Below are 16,408 nucleotides of genomic sequence, written 5' to 3' on the forward strand. Positions count from 1 at the left end.
ATCATGAAAGTGAAAAATTGAAAGCGAAGTGATTGTCATTGTGAAACACTGCAGCTCAGCACATGGTGACACAATGAAATGTGTCCTCTGCATTTAACCATCACCCTTGGTGAGCAGTGGGCAGCCATGACAGGCACCCGGGGAGTAGTGTGTGGGGACGGTACTTTTGCTGAATGGCCCCTAGCTTGCAAATAAGCAAGACATTGCAGATGCTTGTTGATTGGATGTAAAAATGAGCACAAGTGTATTTTTTTTTAGTTTAGTCACGCAAGCCTCTGAAGAAGCAGTGGGTTAATTTATTGGTGTTCACAAATTGGCCGCTCTACTCTATAGGCCGCTCTACTTCTTGTCCCATCTCTGTTCTCCTCATTTGCATTTAAAGCTACAGACACTGAAACGGCACGTCCTGGGGAAATCTCATTGTGGGACTGGCTCAAAGTGGCTGTAATTCTGAACCAAGGCTTCAGATACATTATTACATAAAAGCAAAAAAAAAAAAATGTCATGGGACCTTTAAACTGTTCCTGAGTTCAAAAATGCCACCAGATTTGAACAGACAACTTGTGGAGGGGATAAACCTGACATATGCTTTTTAACTCCAAGAGGTCAAGAGGGCCAGATGTAGCCATTCCAAGCCCACACACATTCTCAATCCAGCCCCTGATGGACAGGGGACAGAAGCAGCTGTAGCAGGTGTCAGTGAGTGCATGTGCGAAAGCGTGAGCATCAGTGTGTGTGTGTGTGTGTGTCAGACCAGTTAAGGAGATTTATGTCAGGAGGTGAAACAGTGTCTAAAACAAATAATTGGTTCACATGTGTATGTGTATGTGTGTAGATGTAGCAGGAGAGTGTCCTGAAGATAATAACTCTATCATCCTGCTGACTGTTTGTCAGTCTGTGTCTTTCATTATCAAGAACTCTTCCTTCTGTAAGAACAGTAGGGAGGAACCACATTCCATAGCTAATTGTAACATGAATCACATGAAGCAGTGGGTAGTAAATTTGGAAGGCTTCTTCTCAAGACCGGATCCGAAGCAGGCAATGGTGACCCCTGCCCCATACACCCCCGACCTCTCAGTGAACCATGGGCAGCAGATCTGAGCGGCGCAGCGCATTTCGCGCATGAGAAGTGATTAATGGCGGGACAACACGTCTCCAGCACAGAACAACTTCAAACAGCACCGTGGCACACCCGCTGCCGGGACTATTTTTACCCTGCTGTTGGCGGATGGAGGGAATGAGAATGAAGGAGATTGACAGAGGAGGTATGGAGATATGTGAGAGCATCCATCCCCTCCTGCATCCCATAGTAAAGGAGAATAATGGCTAGCCTTTCTCATCATTACCTTTTAACATCAAAACAGGGGTAAAAAGAAGTCTATGCATTAAAAATGAATTATGTTAATGAAATATTTCATTAACGTGACATGGATCTGCAGGACATACCAATGGTGTGTAGTGCATGTGGGTTGCTGGTTCGTGGAGGTAAGGCAAATTGCATTTATGTAAGGACTGTGTTGGGCTATATGGTTGTGGAGACCTGAAGGGCGGAGCTAGATAATTCAAAAAGGACCCTGAAATGGGACATCTGAACCCTGTTAGGCCACTTTCACTCAACATTTTCACATTTTTTCTCTTCTTTCTCTATATGTTTATATAAAATGTGCATTCTGTGTTGATCAGGTGAGACTCTCAATAACAGCGCCACCTACCTGCTGCTTTAGCTGTTGCACCAGCCGGTCCTTCTCCCTCTTCAGCAGGGACACCTCGTCCTGTGTCTTCTTCTTCTTGGATGAGCTCAGCTCCAGCAAGGCAATGTTGGCGTCCTTCTCGCTGATAGCAGCCAGCAGTGCCTCTTGCCTGTTGGGAGAACACGTCCAGGTCAGCACTTTATTTAGCGATTACTTCCTAAAACACATACAAAACTGGTAAAAAGTTAAAGCCCCGATCAGCATGTATGATTATCAGTTCTGTGGATCGGTTTAGGGCCAGTGAGTGGAAAAAGCAACAGAAGAATGTGCTCAGGACGGCCTGTGATAAGATCCAGAGTGTATACGGTGGTGCGGGGAGTGCGCTGACAGCCCGGTGCGCTCAACTCATCCTGCAACAGCATCAACCCCCCCCCCACCATCTCATTCCTCTCACAGCACCTCGCCCACCTCTCCCATGTGCTGGGAGGAACTGCGTGACCCAATTCCATCGCAAGAGCGTCACCGGCGGACCTCTGAGCAGAAGCCTCGGCTTGTGACGTTGTGGTAGTGCCGTCTCTTTTCTGTCACTATTACTTTTTCAGATAGTCAGACACCCACACTCCTACACAGCCACACACATGTAGGAAAGGCTGGGTGAGCTCACTGATCAGCCAACAAACACCAGACACTGGGGGAGGGAAGCACAGGCTCCTGAAACAATATTATGCTGATACGTGGGCCACAATAACAATGAAATTAAGAGAAAGAAAAAAAAAAAAAAAAAAAAAAAAACTTTAATTCGACCATAAATCACAGATTAAAACAAGTAAGTGCATTAATTAGGGCAATTAACATTAACATGTAGCAAATGATTTCTAAAAAATTAACATGCTAAAATAAAGTCATGCAATTAACGCAACTGTGTGTCGTTTACTTCCTGTGTGGGTCTGACTGATAACACGGATGCAAAATTCATCCTAGCCAGAGGCAAGATGGAGAATGCATGCTTTGCAATTTTCCACTGGAGACACACACGGATGCTGCACACAAACACGGGAGCAATGCGCTTGGGGAATGTCCATTGGAAGGCACACAGTACCACTGACACGTGGGTCACAGCGTGGTTCACTGCTTTCTGGCGTGTTTATTTTTCCTGCTATGAAATCACAGATTCACACAAACAGGTTTAACAGTTCAGCCTCGATTCACCAATATTGGACAGAATCTGCATGATCTTTCATCTAAACAAGCTCACTGGCAGCCAGAGCTTACACATTCTGATTTCTACAGGTCACACGTCATTATGTGTGAGACAGGGCACGCATGTGTTCAGCACAATCTGGATGTGGGCTATGCACACAGGAGTACACACACACACTGAATACACGGAGACCACCCGTCTCCAAGACCTGAGGCATGAAGCCCAGCTTCCCCTCCATGCCGCCGTCATCAGCCCTGCCGGTCCTGCGGCTGAGGAATGACTGCTGGTCTTTCTCCAGCAGCTTCCGTCTTTGTCTCCAAATGGCCCTTTGGACCAGGTGGAGGGGACGCTTCCAAAAATGCCACAGGATCTGGGGTCCCTGCCCAGAGGTGAGTATGCTTATACTGCATTCGCAGGAAGCTTCCCCAGAACTTCCTGTTTAGAGACACGGCGGGGTATCTGACACGTGCCCGACGGGCGGGGAAAGCTATGCCGAATACTAGAGGGGTGGGGGAAGGGAACATGGAGACAGAAAAAGAGGGCTTGAGACTAATTCTGCTGCAGCACGCCACCACAGAATCCCATCTGTCTACGAGGGTGTGTGGGTTTGAGGCAGGCCAGACGCCTTCAAGACCTTCGCTTCAACCTCTAACAGAGCCCAGCTGCCACTCATACAACCATACACACACACACCACGGCAGGATTATCATTACCGCCATATTTATACACACATACATATTACACCATCCATCACAGCTTCCGCAACAGACAACAAGGCTTCTGTACCCAGAACCCAATGGCTGCAGGGATGAAGAGAGGAGAGAGGAATGGAAGAAAGAGGTTACAGAAGGGGAAAAAAGGAGGAGAAAGGGATGGAGTGAAAAGACGGGAAGGACGGGAGAGTTAGTTATGGGGAGACAAAGTTCACAGTCTGCGCAAGTTTGGCCCTGTGGGCAAGTACGTTTTGGAAGAGGCAAACTATAGACACATACACAGAGAGACACACACACACACTGTACACCATGTCTCTAAGGCCAAAATAACACAGGCCCACCTCCATTTGTCAAGCACAGGAAACAAGATAGGTACATACAGAGAAGGCTTGAGAGGGTAGGATGGATTCCAACTTTCTCCCCCCTCCCTCTTTCAAGTTTTTCCAACATTTTTCACTGGGAGCCTGTCACCCTCTCTGCACAATCTCTGGAGCTCCATTTCTCATGCAGAGCTCCTGCCTAACTCCACCACGTTCTCCCACCCTGTCAGAACAGAGGAAAGGGAGAAGCAACCCTGTAAGCAGATGCTGAGTGGTTTAAATGACGTTTAATGACGACTTCTGCCCACACTGGTCATCGTTTGGGGCCACCGAGGGGCACAGTCGTCATGCATGGCGTTAAGAGAGCGGTCAGAGGTCAACCAACTTCAGGCAGGCATCACTCAACAGATCTCATTAGAACGTTCACTACGTCTCTCCTATTCCTAAACAAAAGCAGCTTTTATCTCCTCCAGCTGTCAGAAAGCCCCTCAGAAAAGCCACACTGGAGAAGATCCATCGTCTGCTGTCTCTCTCTCTCTGTTTTTTATTTCCTCACCCCCCCTTCCCACATCATCCTTTTCTAGGGCATAATGGTGCGTTGTAGGAGACGGCAGGGAGATTTACGATGAGGGTGTGAGGGGGTCCCCCCACCCCGGCCTTCACCGCAAAGCTTTAAAGTAACCAGAGCTGTGGACGGCCACACAGAATGGCAGGAATTTATGAAGGGGTGGGATCAATCAAAAGAGAGAAAAAGCAGCCGGGCGCCTTATCGCTCTCAAATGCTCTACCACAATGACGACACATTCTGCAGGACGCTGGAGTTGAATGCATTGCAAGCACAGGTCTCTGGTTGGAAGTCGACTGCTTTGACACTTGGAATATCACCAGCGGTCAGACAGTGACCCGGAATTTTGTTTATCTTTCCAGCTTCGGTTTCAAGTTTATTGTCATATCCAGATAATGATGGAAGCTCATTACCAGTAATGCCATCCTTGGTCAAATTTTCCAAATAAAAACATTTGAGTGAAAAGAAAAAAGAAGAAATACAAAATAATCAAATATAGGAGAAAAACTATGGAGATTGGAGTGGAGAAGGGTGGAAGTGGAGAAGGGTGAGGGATAAAGAGCTGAAACCCACCACAGGTAGAAAAAGGCAGTAGCAACATACAACAATATTATTCTATAAAAATATATATTATGAATCTGGCAGGAGTCTATTAACTGAAACTTGTTATAGCTGAACACATTACATGTATGAAACATAGTAATGTGTTAACTGAATAGTTTCTGTCACACAATCATCTTTTCTCCACTTATTCTCTTCTAAACAATACTACATAAGTAAGCATATGTATTTATTTTACATAGTTCAGCGATATAAGATGGATATAAGCCGGGATTTGAACGCTGAATGCTTTTCAGCTCAGTGCTACAGTTCTCTGGAAGCTTGGGAGGGGAAACAAGACTACAGGCCAAGTTGGAGTCAGAGGTTCCAACCTTTTATCATTGGTATCAATTAGAGCTCAGTTCTACCTGATCCTGCTCTCCACAGCACATAAAAATAAAATATGAGCCCAGTCTGAGAGCTGGATGTGCACCAGCATACATAAAAAAAAAAAAAAAAATCTAAATAACTTCTTGCTGCTCTCTGCCTCTTTTCCTCTAGTATCTGTTGGTTGCAGGCCATTTCTCAGGCTTTCCAAAGTTTCTGGTATCAGTCTCTGTGTTGAAAATTATAGGGTCCACTCACAGTGTGCAGCTTAGGAACGTTTCAGCAGCTGCTTAAACGAGCCCATATTCAGCTCATTCTTGATTAAATTGATTCATGAAGCCATTTAACGTGAAATTCTGAAAGAAATATGCTATATAGTAGGTACTACATAACATAAGAACAGTATTATAGTGAAACGAACAATTCAAATAATAATTTGATAAAGGACATTTTGTGTTCTGTGTTATTTTGTCTGAAGAAACACAGGGTTGTGGTCTTTATTTTATTTTATTTTATTTGGATTCTATGTTCAGCTACAGTATGCGTATGGCCTTCTGTTTAACAGTGAAACATGCCGTGTAATTATACTTATTTGTCCGAAAAGCTCATAATGGGCAGGGTGATTAGAGCAGAACAAAGAAATCCTATTCCGGTTCTTTTAATGCATGATGGAAATACCAAATCCAACTACACGATTAAGCTATTTTTATTCACTGAGCAACTACAGGGAAGCGGGGGAGCTATTTACACATTTAGACACAATTTTCTCGACACGTTTATTTTAGAAAACAATTAGGGAAAAATTGCAGCTAAATCCAGACTTTGAAGCATCATTGCATTGAGAAGCACTAATGTTAAGATAAAGACTACAACAAAGAGCTTTAATAAAAGAACAATTTTATACACCTATCAAAGTCTGCGGAACATTAAAAATACAAAAGTGGTACACAGTGACCAACACTTCCTTATGCTTACACCTGTGGAATCATTTCTAGGACAGACATGAAGGCTAGAAAAAGGGCAGAAGTGAGGACAGCCAATCAAAGCACCCAAAGGACACAAGTGTTGGCGCGGCCTAAAACATGTCGATCAAAAAGATCCTTCAAGTTCAGGTAAAGGCAGGATATATTACTATTACAGCTACAGAAAAAAACTGTCAATCATCAGCTTCAAGTCAATGGGTAAGCCACAAATCCAATTTCGGAAGCAAGGCATCTCAAACTGAAACTGCACATGGATTAAATAAATCCTGCATTTATCTGCTGCTGTTATCCAGCATGACGTGCAGTCACTAATTACAGGGTCGGGCCCTCTGGGTAGTTGTGGAGCTCTGGGACCGAACCAGGGGTCTCCACTCCAAATGCTCTCCAAATCGAGCGCATTTTGAAACACAATTAGAATGCATATAGGGAAGTGTATGGATACGAAGGAACATGAATTTCACTCATCTGAGCTCATTATGGGTTTTGTCACTCCTGGTCACACATACACACACACACACACACACACAATACTCTCCCTCTCTATTGATTAAATGCATTTATGTTGCATACACACTCCACACACATGCACAGGCATGCAGAGGTTTTCAGTATATTAATATAAATTAACTAAAGTCACACAGTAAACAAACACACACACAGCCAGGCTCCTTATGGATGGCTCTACGGGGCACGTTCAAAGTCAGAGAGCTCCAGCCTCCAGGGACCGGCGGGTTTATCACCTCTCTTCCTGTGGCTGACAGCCCGTCCTTAATTACCACTGATAATGAGACCAAACGCCCTGCAAGGACTGAGAGAGGAGGGAAAAAAACACCCCATGGTCTGTGCCTGTGCGTCCCCAGGGAAGACGCGTACACACTCGAGCCTGGCTGATACCACAGGAGGGCTATCAGGATCACGGCCACTTCAGTCTGAGGTGGGGGGGAGGAGCAGGAGAGGAATTAGCAGGAGCTCACTGCCAGAGGGGAAAGTCATATTCAGGTTATGGTTCTTAGCTGCACCTCTCACACAAACACACACACACACACACACACATAAAATGGGTGATAGAGCACTGATCACTGACATTGTAGGTCACAGTGGAAAGCAGTGAGCAGCAATGAAAGGCTCCCGGGGAGCACTGTGTGCTTTGCTCAGTGCAGGACGGTGCTTTGCTCAGTGCCCCTCCCGGGTGGAACTGGCAACCTTTTGATTACGGGATGCTTCCTTAACCGCTAGGCCACCACAAGAAACAAGAAACATAACAAGAAAACACTCATAAGAAGGTGGAGGGAATGAAGGAACAATAAAAAGGAGGACAAACACCTGCTGAAGACATTATGCTGGCAATGGTGTGTCTGTAGTTGGCATCCTGAACTGCCAAAGGGCCACTGAGGTCCCCTTGAGCAAGGTACCGTCCCCAAACACTGCTTTCCATGCGCCTTTCACAAAAATGGCACTGGGATAAATAGAGAGGACGCATTTAGTGGCTTTCACTTTACTTAATGCTATACAAACTGAAGTATGATCACCAGAAACAGGATGTGGCATTTTGTGATGTATCCTTTTCCCCAAAACCACAGAAGTGAACTTAGCTGATCAGAGCATGTGAAGATAATAGTGAAAAGTCAGCGGGCATGATGCCCCCCATGCCACGCCTTGTTCCCACAGCTGCCTGCACAGGATCCTCTTTCCAGACATGAGTCACATGCTGGGGAGGCTGAAGGAAGGAACCAGGTCCCTGCTGCTGGTGAGAGGTTTCTAAAAAGTGGAAAAGTTTGAGAAAGTTCAGGAAAAAGGAGCTTGGCAATTGTTTCTGTTTCCACCCAAGCGCTGAGCTGGCTGACTTTACCAATTAGTTGTACGTTCTGATGGACACATTTTCACTCATTAGTGAATCCAGGTGACTGGAAGCAGATACCCAAGGCTGCATTCTAAGTTCCTGTGGCCTTGGCTTCTTCAGTGGATCTCCTGGGCCGGTCTTTAGTAAACCAGGCAGTCGTAAACACACTCTTTCTGGGCTAAGAAGAACAGAGGAGGGTCCCAGCCATTCAGCATCAGACCAGTGTGTGTGAGCGTGGGAAGGGGCCACTGATTTCAAACTGCACAAAAAAAAAACGAGATCAGCATTTTTTTTTTTTACCTCCATCAATATCATTACCAAAACGTCCATTACACAGTGACGACAGCTCATTAAGACCTGCCATTACATCAGTGCAGGGAAGCCTGAAACCAGGGATTCATAAAAGCCTGAGTTTACAGCAACGGGAAAAGTGGTGTGTGTCACTGTTTGTGTGCATGGCAGAACCCAAAAAACCAAGGTACCTTATGCCACCACAACTCCCAATTAGTGCCAGTGGTGGCACACAGAGCCTAGTAAAACCGATGCAAAGGAATCAGCCCATGGACAATTGAGCACAAAATGACCACAACCGCAACCCGACTCCCCAAACCCGACCCCCCCGCCTCAAAAAAACGACACACCAAAAGACTTGAAAGATCCAACAGCCATGGTTTCCAGTGCACGTTCCTTCCTCCACACCTGCCCTTCCCCTCCCTAAAAATTCCCCCGTGGCGATTTACAGGTGTGCAGAGACAGGCTGGTCCCGGACCCCCGCTGCTCCCCTCGTCCGAGCCTGGAGGGGCCGTTAGTTTATGCCCATGTCGCAAACACTCCCCCTCGGGCCCCTCGTCCCCAGGCATGCGGCCTCTTACGGTCAAGCTTTTTTACTGGACGGCTTTACGACCCGCTTTATTTCTCCCAAGCCGAGATGGCAGAATTTTTAGAAGGGGCCTTTGCGTTGGGTGGAGTTTGGAGGGGAAGGCCTTGGGGGTCTCTGTATGCTTCACATCTCTGGATGTGAGTCTCCATGCTGCCGCCTCTGTTATGTCCCATAATCCAGACTTCTGCTTTCATCATCGCATGCAAAAAAACACACACACACACACACACACACACACACACAACAAATTCCATAACGTACATGAATGGGATATTATACAGAACATAAAACCAGTCGAGCGTGTATTTTTATCACCCAAACATCTACGAGCGCCAATAAAAAAGCCGGATAAAGTGATTATTTATTTCTCTTGCCCGTCTTTGAGGACCCACTCCACTCTTCTCTCCTTTCTTCCCTCTTTTCCCGGGTTTTCGGGACGGAGTCTTCCCTCCAGCCCACTGCCAGACCCCAGCTGTGAGGGGAAACGGCTGATTTTTACGGTGCTCTCCAAGCTCCATAAAGGCTGAGGGGAGCGAGCCAAGTGTGGCCGAGCAAGATTGCACTGCTGCTCCACTGCACACACAGGCCCATTGTGCAGCGGTTCGACCTCAAGGCAAACACACACCGGCCCATTAGCAACACAAGGGAGCTGCTTTTGCTGACTGTAGGCTAGAAGATGTATGGATGACTGGTTGAACATGCAAAGTACTTTTTCCTCAAAATACGGGACTTGGGCAAATCTGTTCGATCAAAGATGCCAGTCAGGGCAACAGTCCATCAGATCCAGATGCTCAAAGGTCTGGTTCCTGATTTTGGTTCATGAGAATGGACTTTCAGGCTTTCCAGAGATTTTTGGACCTTTTGTGCATTTATGTCAAGTTTTGGAATACTTGGGACTAATCAATACAGGTTTTCCATTTCAATGTATTAAAGCAGTCGGAGGAATGACTGAGTAGATCAATATGTTGAATAGACGGATGGTTACATCCAGCTACAAAACAAGGCTTTCGTGCTTTGGGACAATTTTGGGTTGACCAGTGGTGGTGAAAATGCTGAGATTAATTAATCTGAAACAGTCTCTCTTTCTCACACACATACACACACACACACACACACACACACACACACACACACACACAGACAGCATGATGACAGAGCAGAAACACCAATCCCCAGCAGAGCAGAGCTGGTGCTGACAGCTTCTTTTCATTGTTCCTCCTTTCTCAATATCTCTCTCACTTGTGTTTTCAAAGGCGTCTTCCACCCATTTCCCACGTGGAATTAAGGTTGCATCACCATCATCATCATCATGAGGATTTCAATCCAAGCATATGTGACCAGTCTAGCACCAGCACTACACATCTTATTATTAAAAAATGAACACTACATTAAATAAAGTTTTGTATTTATAGATTTAGAAGCTAATATTGTCAGGTGGGGTCAGGAAAAAATGATCAGCAATTTAAGTGAAATTATGCTGGTACAGACATGGTTTCAGTGTATGAATATCCCCCAAATAAATAATGTCTTCATGAAAGACATTACAAACTGCAAATATTACACATTGCAAATAATTTAATATAAAAATGCTATGATACCCGTGATCATCATAATAATGTGATTTGCAGTTATTTGCTTATTCATATTATAATATTGGTTACCCCATGTTACTTCTGACATATTGGTAACATGAGAATACAAGATCATATTATTTCATGGCAGTATATGTTTCAAAGTTCCTGCTTTCTGCCTTAAAACTTCCCTTAGCCACTTTGGGCTCCTGATAAAGGTCAGGCAAGCTTGAAAATCCACAGCTGCTCCCAACAGCCACTTCGGGGCTCCTTATCTCTCGTGCTAATGCTCCAGCTCTGCTCAAATCTGTCCCTCAGCAAAAACATGCACAGAGCTCACACCCTAAATCTTCCTCAAAGCACCTATCCAGCCCTACAGCATATTGAAGTGCACATTTCCCCAGCTGCAGCTCTCGCAAACATCTCCCATCTCACAGTACATCACACTATTCCCAGATCCACTTCTGATCATTCCAAGCCACAGAACACATTCCAAAGAAAAATATATGTGGCCCTGTTGCCCAACCCCACCTGTCCTGTTACACTTTGTGCAGGAACAGCTAAGATGTGTTACATGGTGCAGGTACAACTTTATGAAATTTGTTCTATAAATCAGCTCCTGGAAATATATTTGTCGTGTGCAATGTTCTAGGGGAAAAGGTACAGTAGCTCACTGTGTGTCGAAATAGCTACAGAGCATCTGTTACAACTCAACATCTCCCCAGGAGACGACATCAACCAGCAAAATGCAACATCCTTTTCCTGCGCTGAACAGTGCACATATTATGTGTTTAATGCAGATTATTGGGCACAAAATATTGTTTAATTGTGCATTTATATTGAATTTATTTTGATTTAAAATAAAACGTATAAACAAAAATGGAACAAAAATCCGATGTGCTCATGTCTAACATGCATCAGTGAAACATTGTTTACTAATGCCAAAGAATAGCAATGTGCCACTCCTGTCAGTGCGAAGCGCACACAAATACGTTTCTTAATTTTAAACATGAGCGCACAGTGCAACGGAGCACGGTGCAACCAGAATGGAGGATAATCCAAAGTGAAGTTTAACAGCGCAGCCAAAATAGACCCCTCAGTGTGATTTTTTTATTTTGTTTTTTTTAAGTCAATTAATTACTCACTCTATGTTTTAATTAACAGTGGTCAGCCAAACCCCGTGCATTTGACAGCTTAGAACAGATTGGAGGGTCTTACTGGACCTGTCCTGACATCCATGGCCAACAATCCAAAAAAGCTCCTCGACTCAATTAAGTGAGCGGGTTGGACAGAGTCGGACATTATTTTAACAGCGTGTAAAAATGCAGAAGCGCCATCCAGCAGTCTGCAGACATTCCTGTCTACTGTACGGCACAGAGGAACATGTGTGCCCAGCGCCATCTCAGCAGCGGTGCAGGGTCCACCGCCAGGACGAGAACAGATGCGGCAACCTGGCGGCGGCTCAAGCCCGGTGTAAACGCCCGCTGCGGGGACCCTCCGGCTTTAACTGGGCCTCGGAAGGAGCCGGCCCCCGCCGCGGGCCCGTTCCAGAGCTTGTAACCCGGACTTAACGGTGTTTTTATTTGCCTTTCTGCTGTTTATTTATTCCTTTAATTGGGGCGCACTTTTCACTCGCAGCATGGCAGGCGGAGAGCCGGGGTTTTTTAATACGGCCCAGTGCGCCACTGCTGGCGTCGCCGCAGCGCTGTTAAGTCTAGATTCACACCCACTCTCAAATAAAGAGCGAGGGTTTAGGCATGAATCACGCGCAAAACACACAGACGACACGCACACACCCCGGCACCTAGCATCCTCGCTCATTACTAATGTAAAGCTGTGTACACTTCACAGCGAAAGAGCTGACTGGAAAATGTCTCCCAAAAAGCCTCAAGGGGCTTTGATCCGCGGGCTAAGCTCTCAGCACCGGGTGAGCTGAAGGCAGCCTGCCATCCAGACGCGTACTGTACCGCTCTCACCAGGCGGGGGAGGGGAGGAGCGCCAAACTCTTCGTCAGGTCGACGGGCGGCGGATACCAATGAAGCTGCTCCCGTTTCAATTTGGTCAATTCACATTCCCCTTCCAAATATCCATGCCTGATTCAATTTGATTCCACCTGCATTCAACCGCAGTCCAAGTTCATTCTATTCCAATTCCGTTTCATGAATCACTATCATTTTATTTTGAACTTTAAAGAATTTGTCCTAGCGAAACCCCCAACAAGCAAGACCAAGGTGATGAAGGAGAGTTCCATGATAGTCATTCACATTGTTGTTAGAATGTTATGAAGTCATACGTTTAAAAGAAAATATTAGTGAGTGATGGTTATATTAGTGAGTGAAGTGAACAGTCTTGAAGTTGTTGCAAGCAGGGAAATCTAGATCTGATCTGAGTATGAATCAACACCGCAGGTCTTGTGGGTGTTCCCGGTATGAACTGGTGAGTCCCTGTCACCAGTGATCCACAGAAATGCCAACGCCAGAGGCTGTCCTCCACAGAAAGCCGTGTGACCAGCGTGGCACATTTTACTATAAATCAGCAGTACTGTGAGGCTGCTGGGAATCTGTGCACACCTCTTCATGGTAACTGTTCCTTGGGAACATACAGCCTGTCTGTAAGGACTGCTAAATCCTGGCTTGCAGACTAGGGCCATCAAGGCCAACAAACTAAGCAATTCTTAAACTCAGACATCTCTTGTGTTCACGACCACAAAGCATCAACGTGTGCTGCTCCATATCCTTCAGCACTTTAGCTCCAGACCTTCATCCTCATCCTGTCTGGCCTACCAAGCCCCTAGAACTCATGCTCTCATTTGCACAGTGCAGTGTGTGTGTATGTGAAACAGCATCTAACCTAATTGAGATCCAGCATAAAACCACCAGCCCAATTTACGGTCAGCTGTGGACGGTCGGTGCAATGATGGACTGGCTGTGTTTAAGAGATAAGGGGGAGATATGGTCAGGGAGAGCACATTCATGTTGAGTTTCCAGGGGAAACGGCTGGTAGGACTCCAGCCAAAACCGTCAGAAAAGCCAGGCATTGGGGGGGGAGATCCAACCGGGGACCCACTTCCATCCAAACCCTCTACTCCGCAGCTTCCTGGGTTCTTAATAAGACCCAGCTGGGCCTCAGGCTCCTTCTCTCGGACTTTAACACACAGCAGCTACCGCCGCGTTGCAAAACTCATTCGCTTCTCCCAGAGTAAACGAGCACATAAATAAATACATATTAGAAATACATAAATACATAAATAAATACATGCGGCGCATACCATGCCAACTGCCTCCCACTCACATGCTCTCTCTCCCCCTGCCCATTTCCGACCTCCGCCCTTCATCCTCGCTGGCGCTGACAACTCAGTTAGCCCGCACCAGCCCCTTCCCAGCATGCTCCTCTCCCGGACACAGAGGAGCCCAGAGAGCCCAAAACCACGACATGGCACGAGCCAGTTTACACAGGAAACTATATATACACACATTTACACTGGACTGTGTGTGTGTATGAGAGTCTGCTCTCATGCTCACTTTCCCGTCTGATCACCTGTAGATAACAGAGTTGGGGGTAATATAACATTACTCAAATAAACTATTTTAAGAGTACCAGATTAATGCCGAGTTACAAACAGACTACATACTGGACGTTTGGGACGATTCTCGGATTTCTTAAATTTAAAGTGATTTACATTAAAAATATAAATAAACTTTACACAGCAATACGAACATCTTATTAAATAATACATGAGTAACTAAGGGCGTTTATAGCACATCACACATCGTAACACATCATTTATACCCAAAGGCTCAAACCAAAACATATGAGGTGCGTTTAATACATTGACATTCACTTTGCATGCTTGACAATGTGCTGGGTTTTCAAAGTTGCTGGTAAGGAAGCCACAAATCCGTGAGTTTGCTATAATCAAAGCAAGCAGCGAATATTTTCCATTATACCTATAGTAAATGTTATTACATTACACTTCCATCAACCAATCATTTGCATTTAATTTACTTCTTTCTACGAGCAGGACATCCTTGTTGACAACCAATAAACGAATCTATTAATAAATAATTGTACACCAGTGCAACAATTCCACCACCAGCAGAGGCATGATATAAGCACTAAGAAGACTATTTCCTGCCTTCATTTGTCTATGGCCATCACAACACATTACTGCTGTTCCTAAATATATAATATGATAAGGGCACAAAAATAACTTTTCTTCTGGAGAATACCAATTAGTGACTAATTACCAAAAAGGTAACAAGCAGTACTTGATTAGTAGTGAGGAGAAACTCCCCAGACTGTAATTATTAACAGGCATGGAGGGAGCAGAGAGCACAGTAACAACTCCAGCACACGGCAGAGAGCAAATAGAGGCTTTTACTCCCATTAACTCCACTGCAGAGACGCTGTAGACCAAGAAAAAGTTCAGCAGTCAGTTATCCCCGGAGAAGCTCAAACTGGCAGCCAATCAGGGCCTTCACACTGAGAGAGCAAGAGAGAGCGAGGTGGGGGGAGCTGCCACACCGTAGAAGCAGACTGTAGTGTGATGGACAGACAAGGAGTTGAAGGGGGTGGAGGAGGGGCACCTGTGACAGGCGGAGATTAATGAGCGGCCTTGCCCCCCCCCAACACACACACACTCAGACACACATGCATGCACACCTTTCGCTGTAATGCCTGCTAATCAGCTGGGTGTCTGCTCCTATTGTATAGACAGCGTAGGATGTCTTGCACACACAGGCCTCACGGCGCCTGTAGCTGATTGGCTCGGCTGCTCGCAGCGCTGAATAATCAGTCCTGGCCTGAATTTAAAACCTCCACCTCTCTGTCCATATGCCCCGCCTCCACTGGCAATGCATTACAGCTCAGGCCCGGTTTCATCTCAGTGTACATTTCTTTGTTGAGAGTGATGCAGTAAGCAGAAAATAGGCTTTAGATTGTCTGGCCATGGCTGACAATCTAATTAGGTATTTGTATTTATATACAAGGACATACACTTCATGTTTTTATTAAATGTACGTACTGCATTAATAACATGCAATTAAAACAAGGAGCTGTCTATGGTGCTGATCCCTTCTTAATACTGTGTAGGTTCAAATTTTCCTGCTCAATGAACCTCATTTGCACCATATATTGTGTTTGAGTGTAATCATGAATCTCATACTGATATTGGTTAAGGTAATCCCATGCCCACCCCAATTTTTTTTAAAAGCCCAGACTGGTGCAGGTAGAGGAGCAGCAGCAGCAGAAGTCCCCTCACCAGCAGAGCACGGGCCGCCTCCGCCAGAGAGAGAGGGGGTCTGGTTCTCATCTAACCCTCCGCACACAAGACCAGAGGGGGGTTAGGGGCTGGGCTGGGAAAATGGACATGCTTTGAAGTATCATAATAATTTTTTTTACAGGGTTTTTAAAAAAAAAAAATAAAACACAAGCAAAATTAGGCTGGGAAAAAGTTTGGGTGCTCATCACTAGGAGAAAAGCTTTTTTTTTTTTTAACCACGTCCTCAAAATTCCAAGTAATAATTATTAGGATTATAATAATAATAGCATAAATAAGAAACCCCATATTTCCAAAAAGCAAAAGCAAACACTGTACCCACGATAATTTACATTTTTATGTATGTATGTATGGCATGTTAGTTTATACAAAACAGTATATTGCATTTTGTACAGTATCAAAAACAATACACATAAATGTCTTAACAAGCTCTATGGGT

At 45.3% G+C, this 16,408-nt stretch overlaps 1 protein-coding gene across 14 annotated transcripts in view; it reads right to left on the reverse strand.

Moving 5' to 3' along the window:
- Positions 1-16,408, reverse strand: part of erc1b (ELKS/RAB6-interacting/CAST family member 1b) — a 175,540-nt gene that overhangs the window by 47,773 nt on the left and 111,359 nt on the right. For 13 of the 14 annotated variants that reach the window (XM_028954403.1, XM_028954411.1, XM_028954410.1 and 10 more), the window contains one exon: positions 1,713-1,860. In XM_028954403.1, the coding sequence (XP_028810236.1) occupies positions 1,713-1,860 (148 nt within the window). Of the gene's footprint in view, positions 1-1,712; positions 1,861-7,723; positions 8,159-16,408 lie in introns of those variants that run through there. The other variant, XR_003742533.1, reaches the window with a different exon arrangement.

Source organism: Denticeps clupeoides, chromosome 15 (assembly GCF_900700375.1).
Source record: "Denticeps clupeoides chromosome 15, fDenClu1.1, whole genome shotgun sequence".
In the NCBI taxonomy this organism is placed as follows: Eukaryota; Metazoa; Chordata; class Actinopteri; order Clupeiformes; family Denticipitidae; genus Denticeps; species Denticeps clupeoides.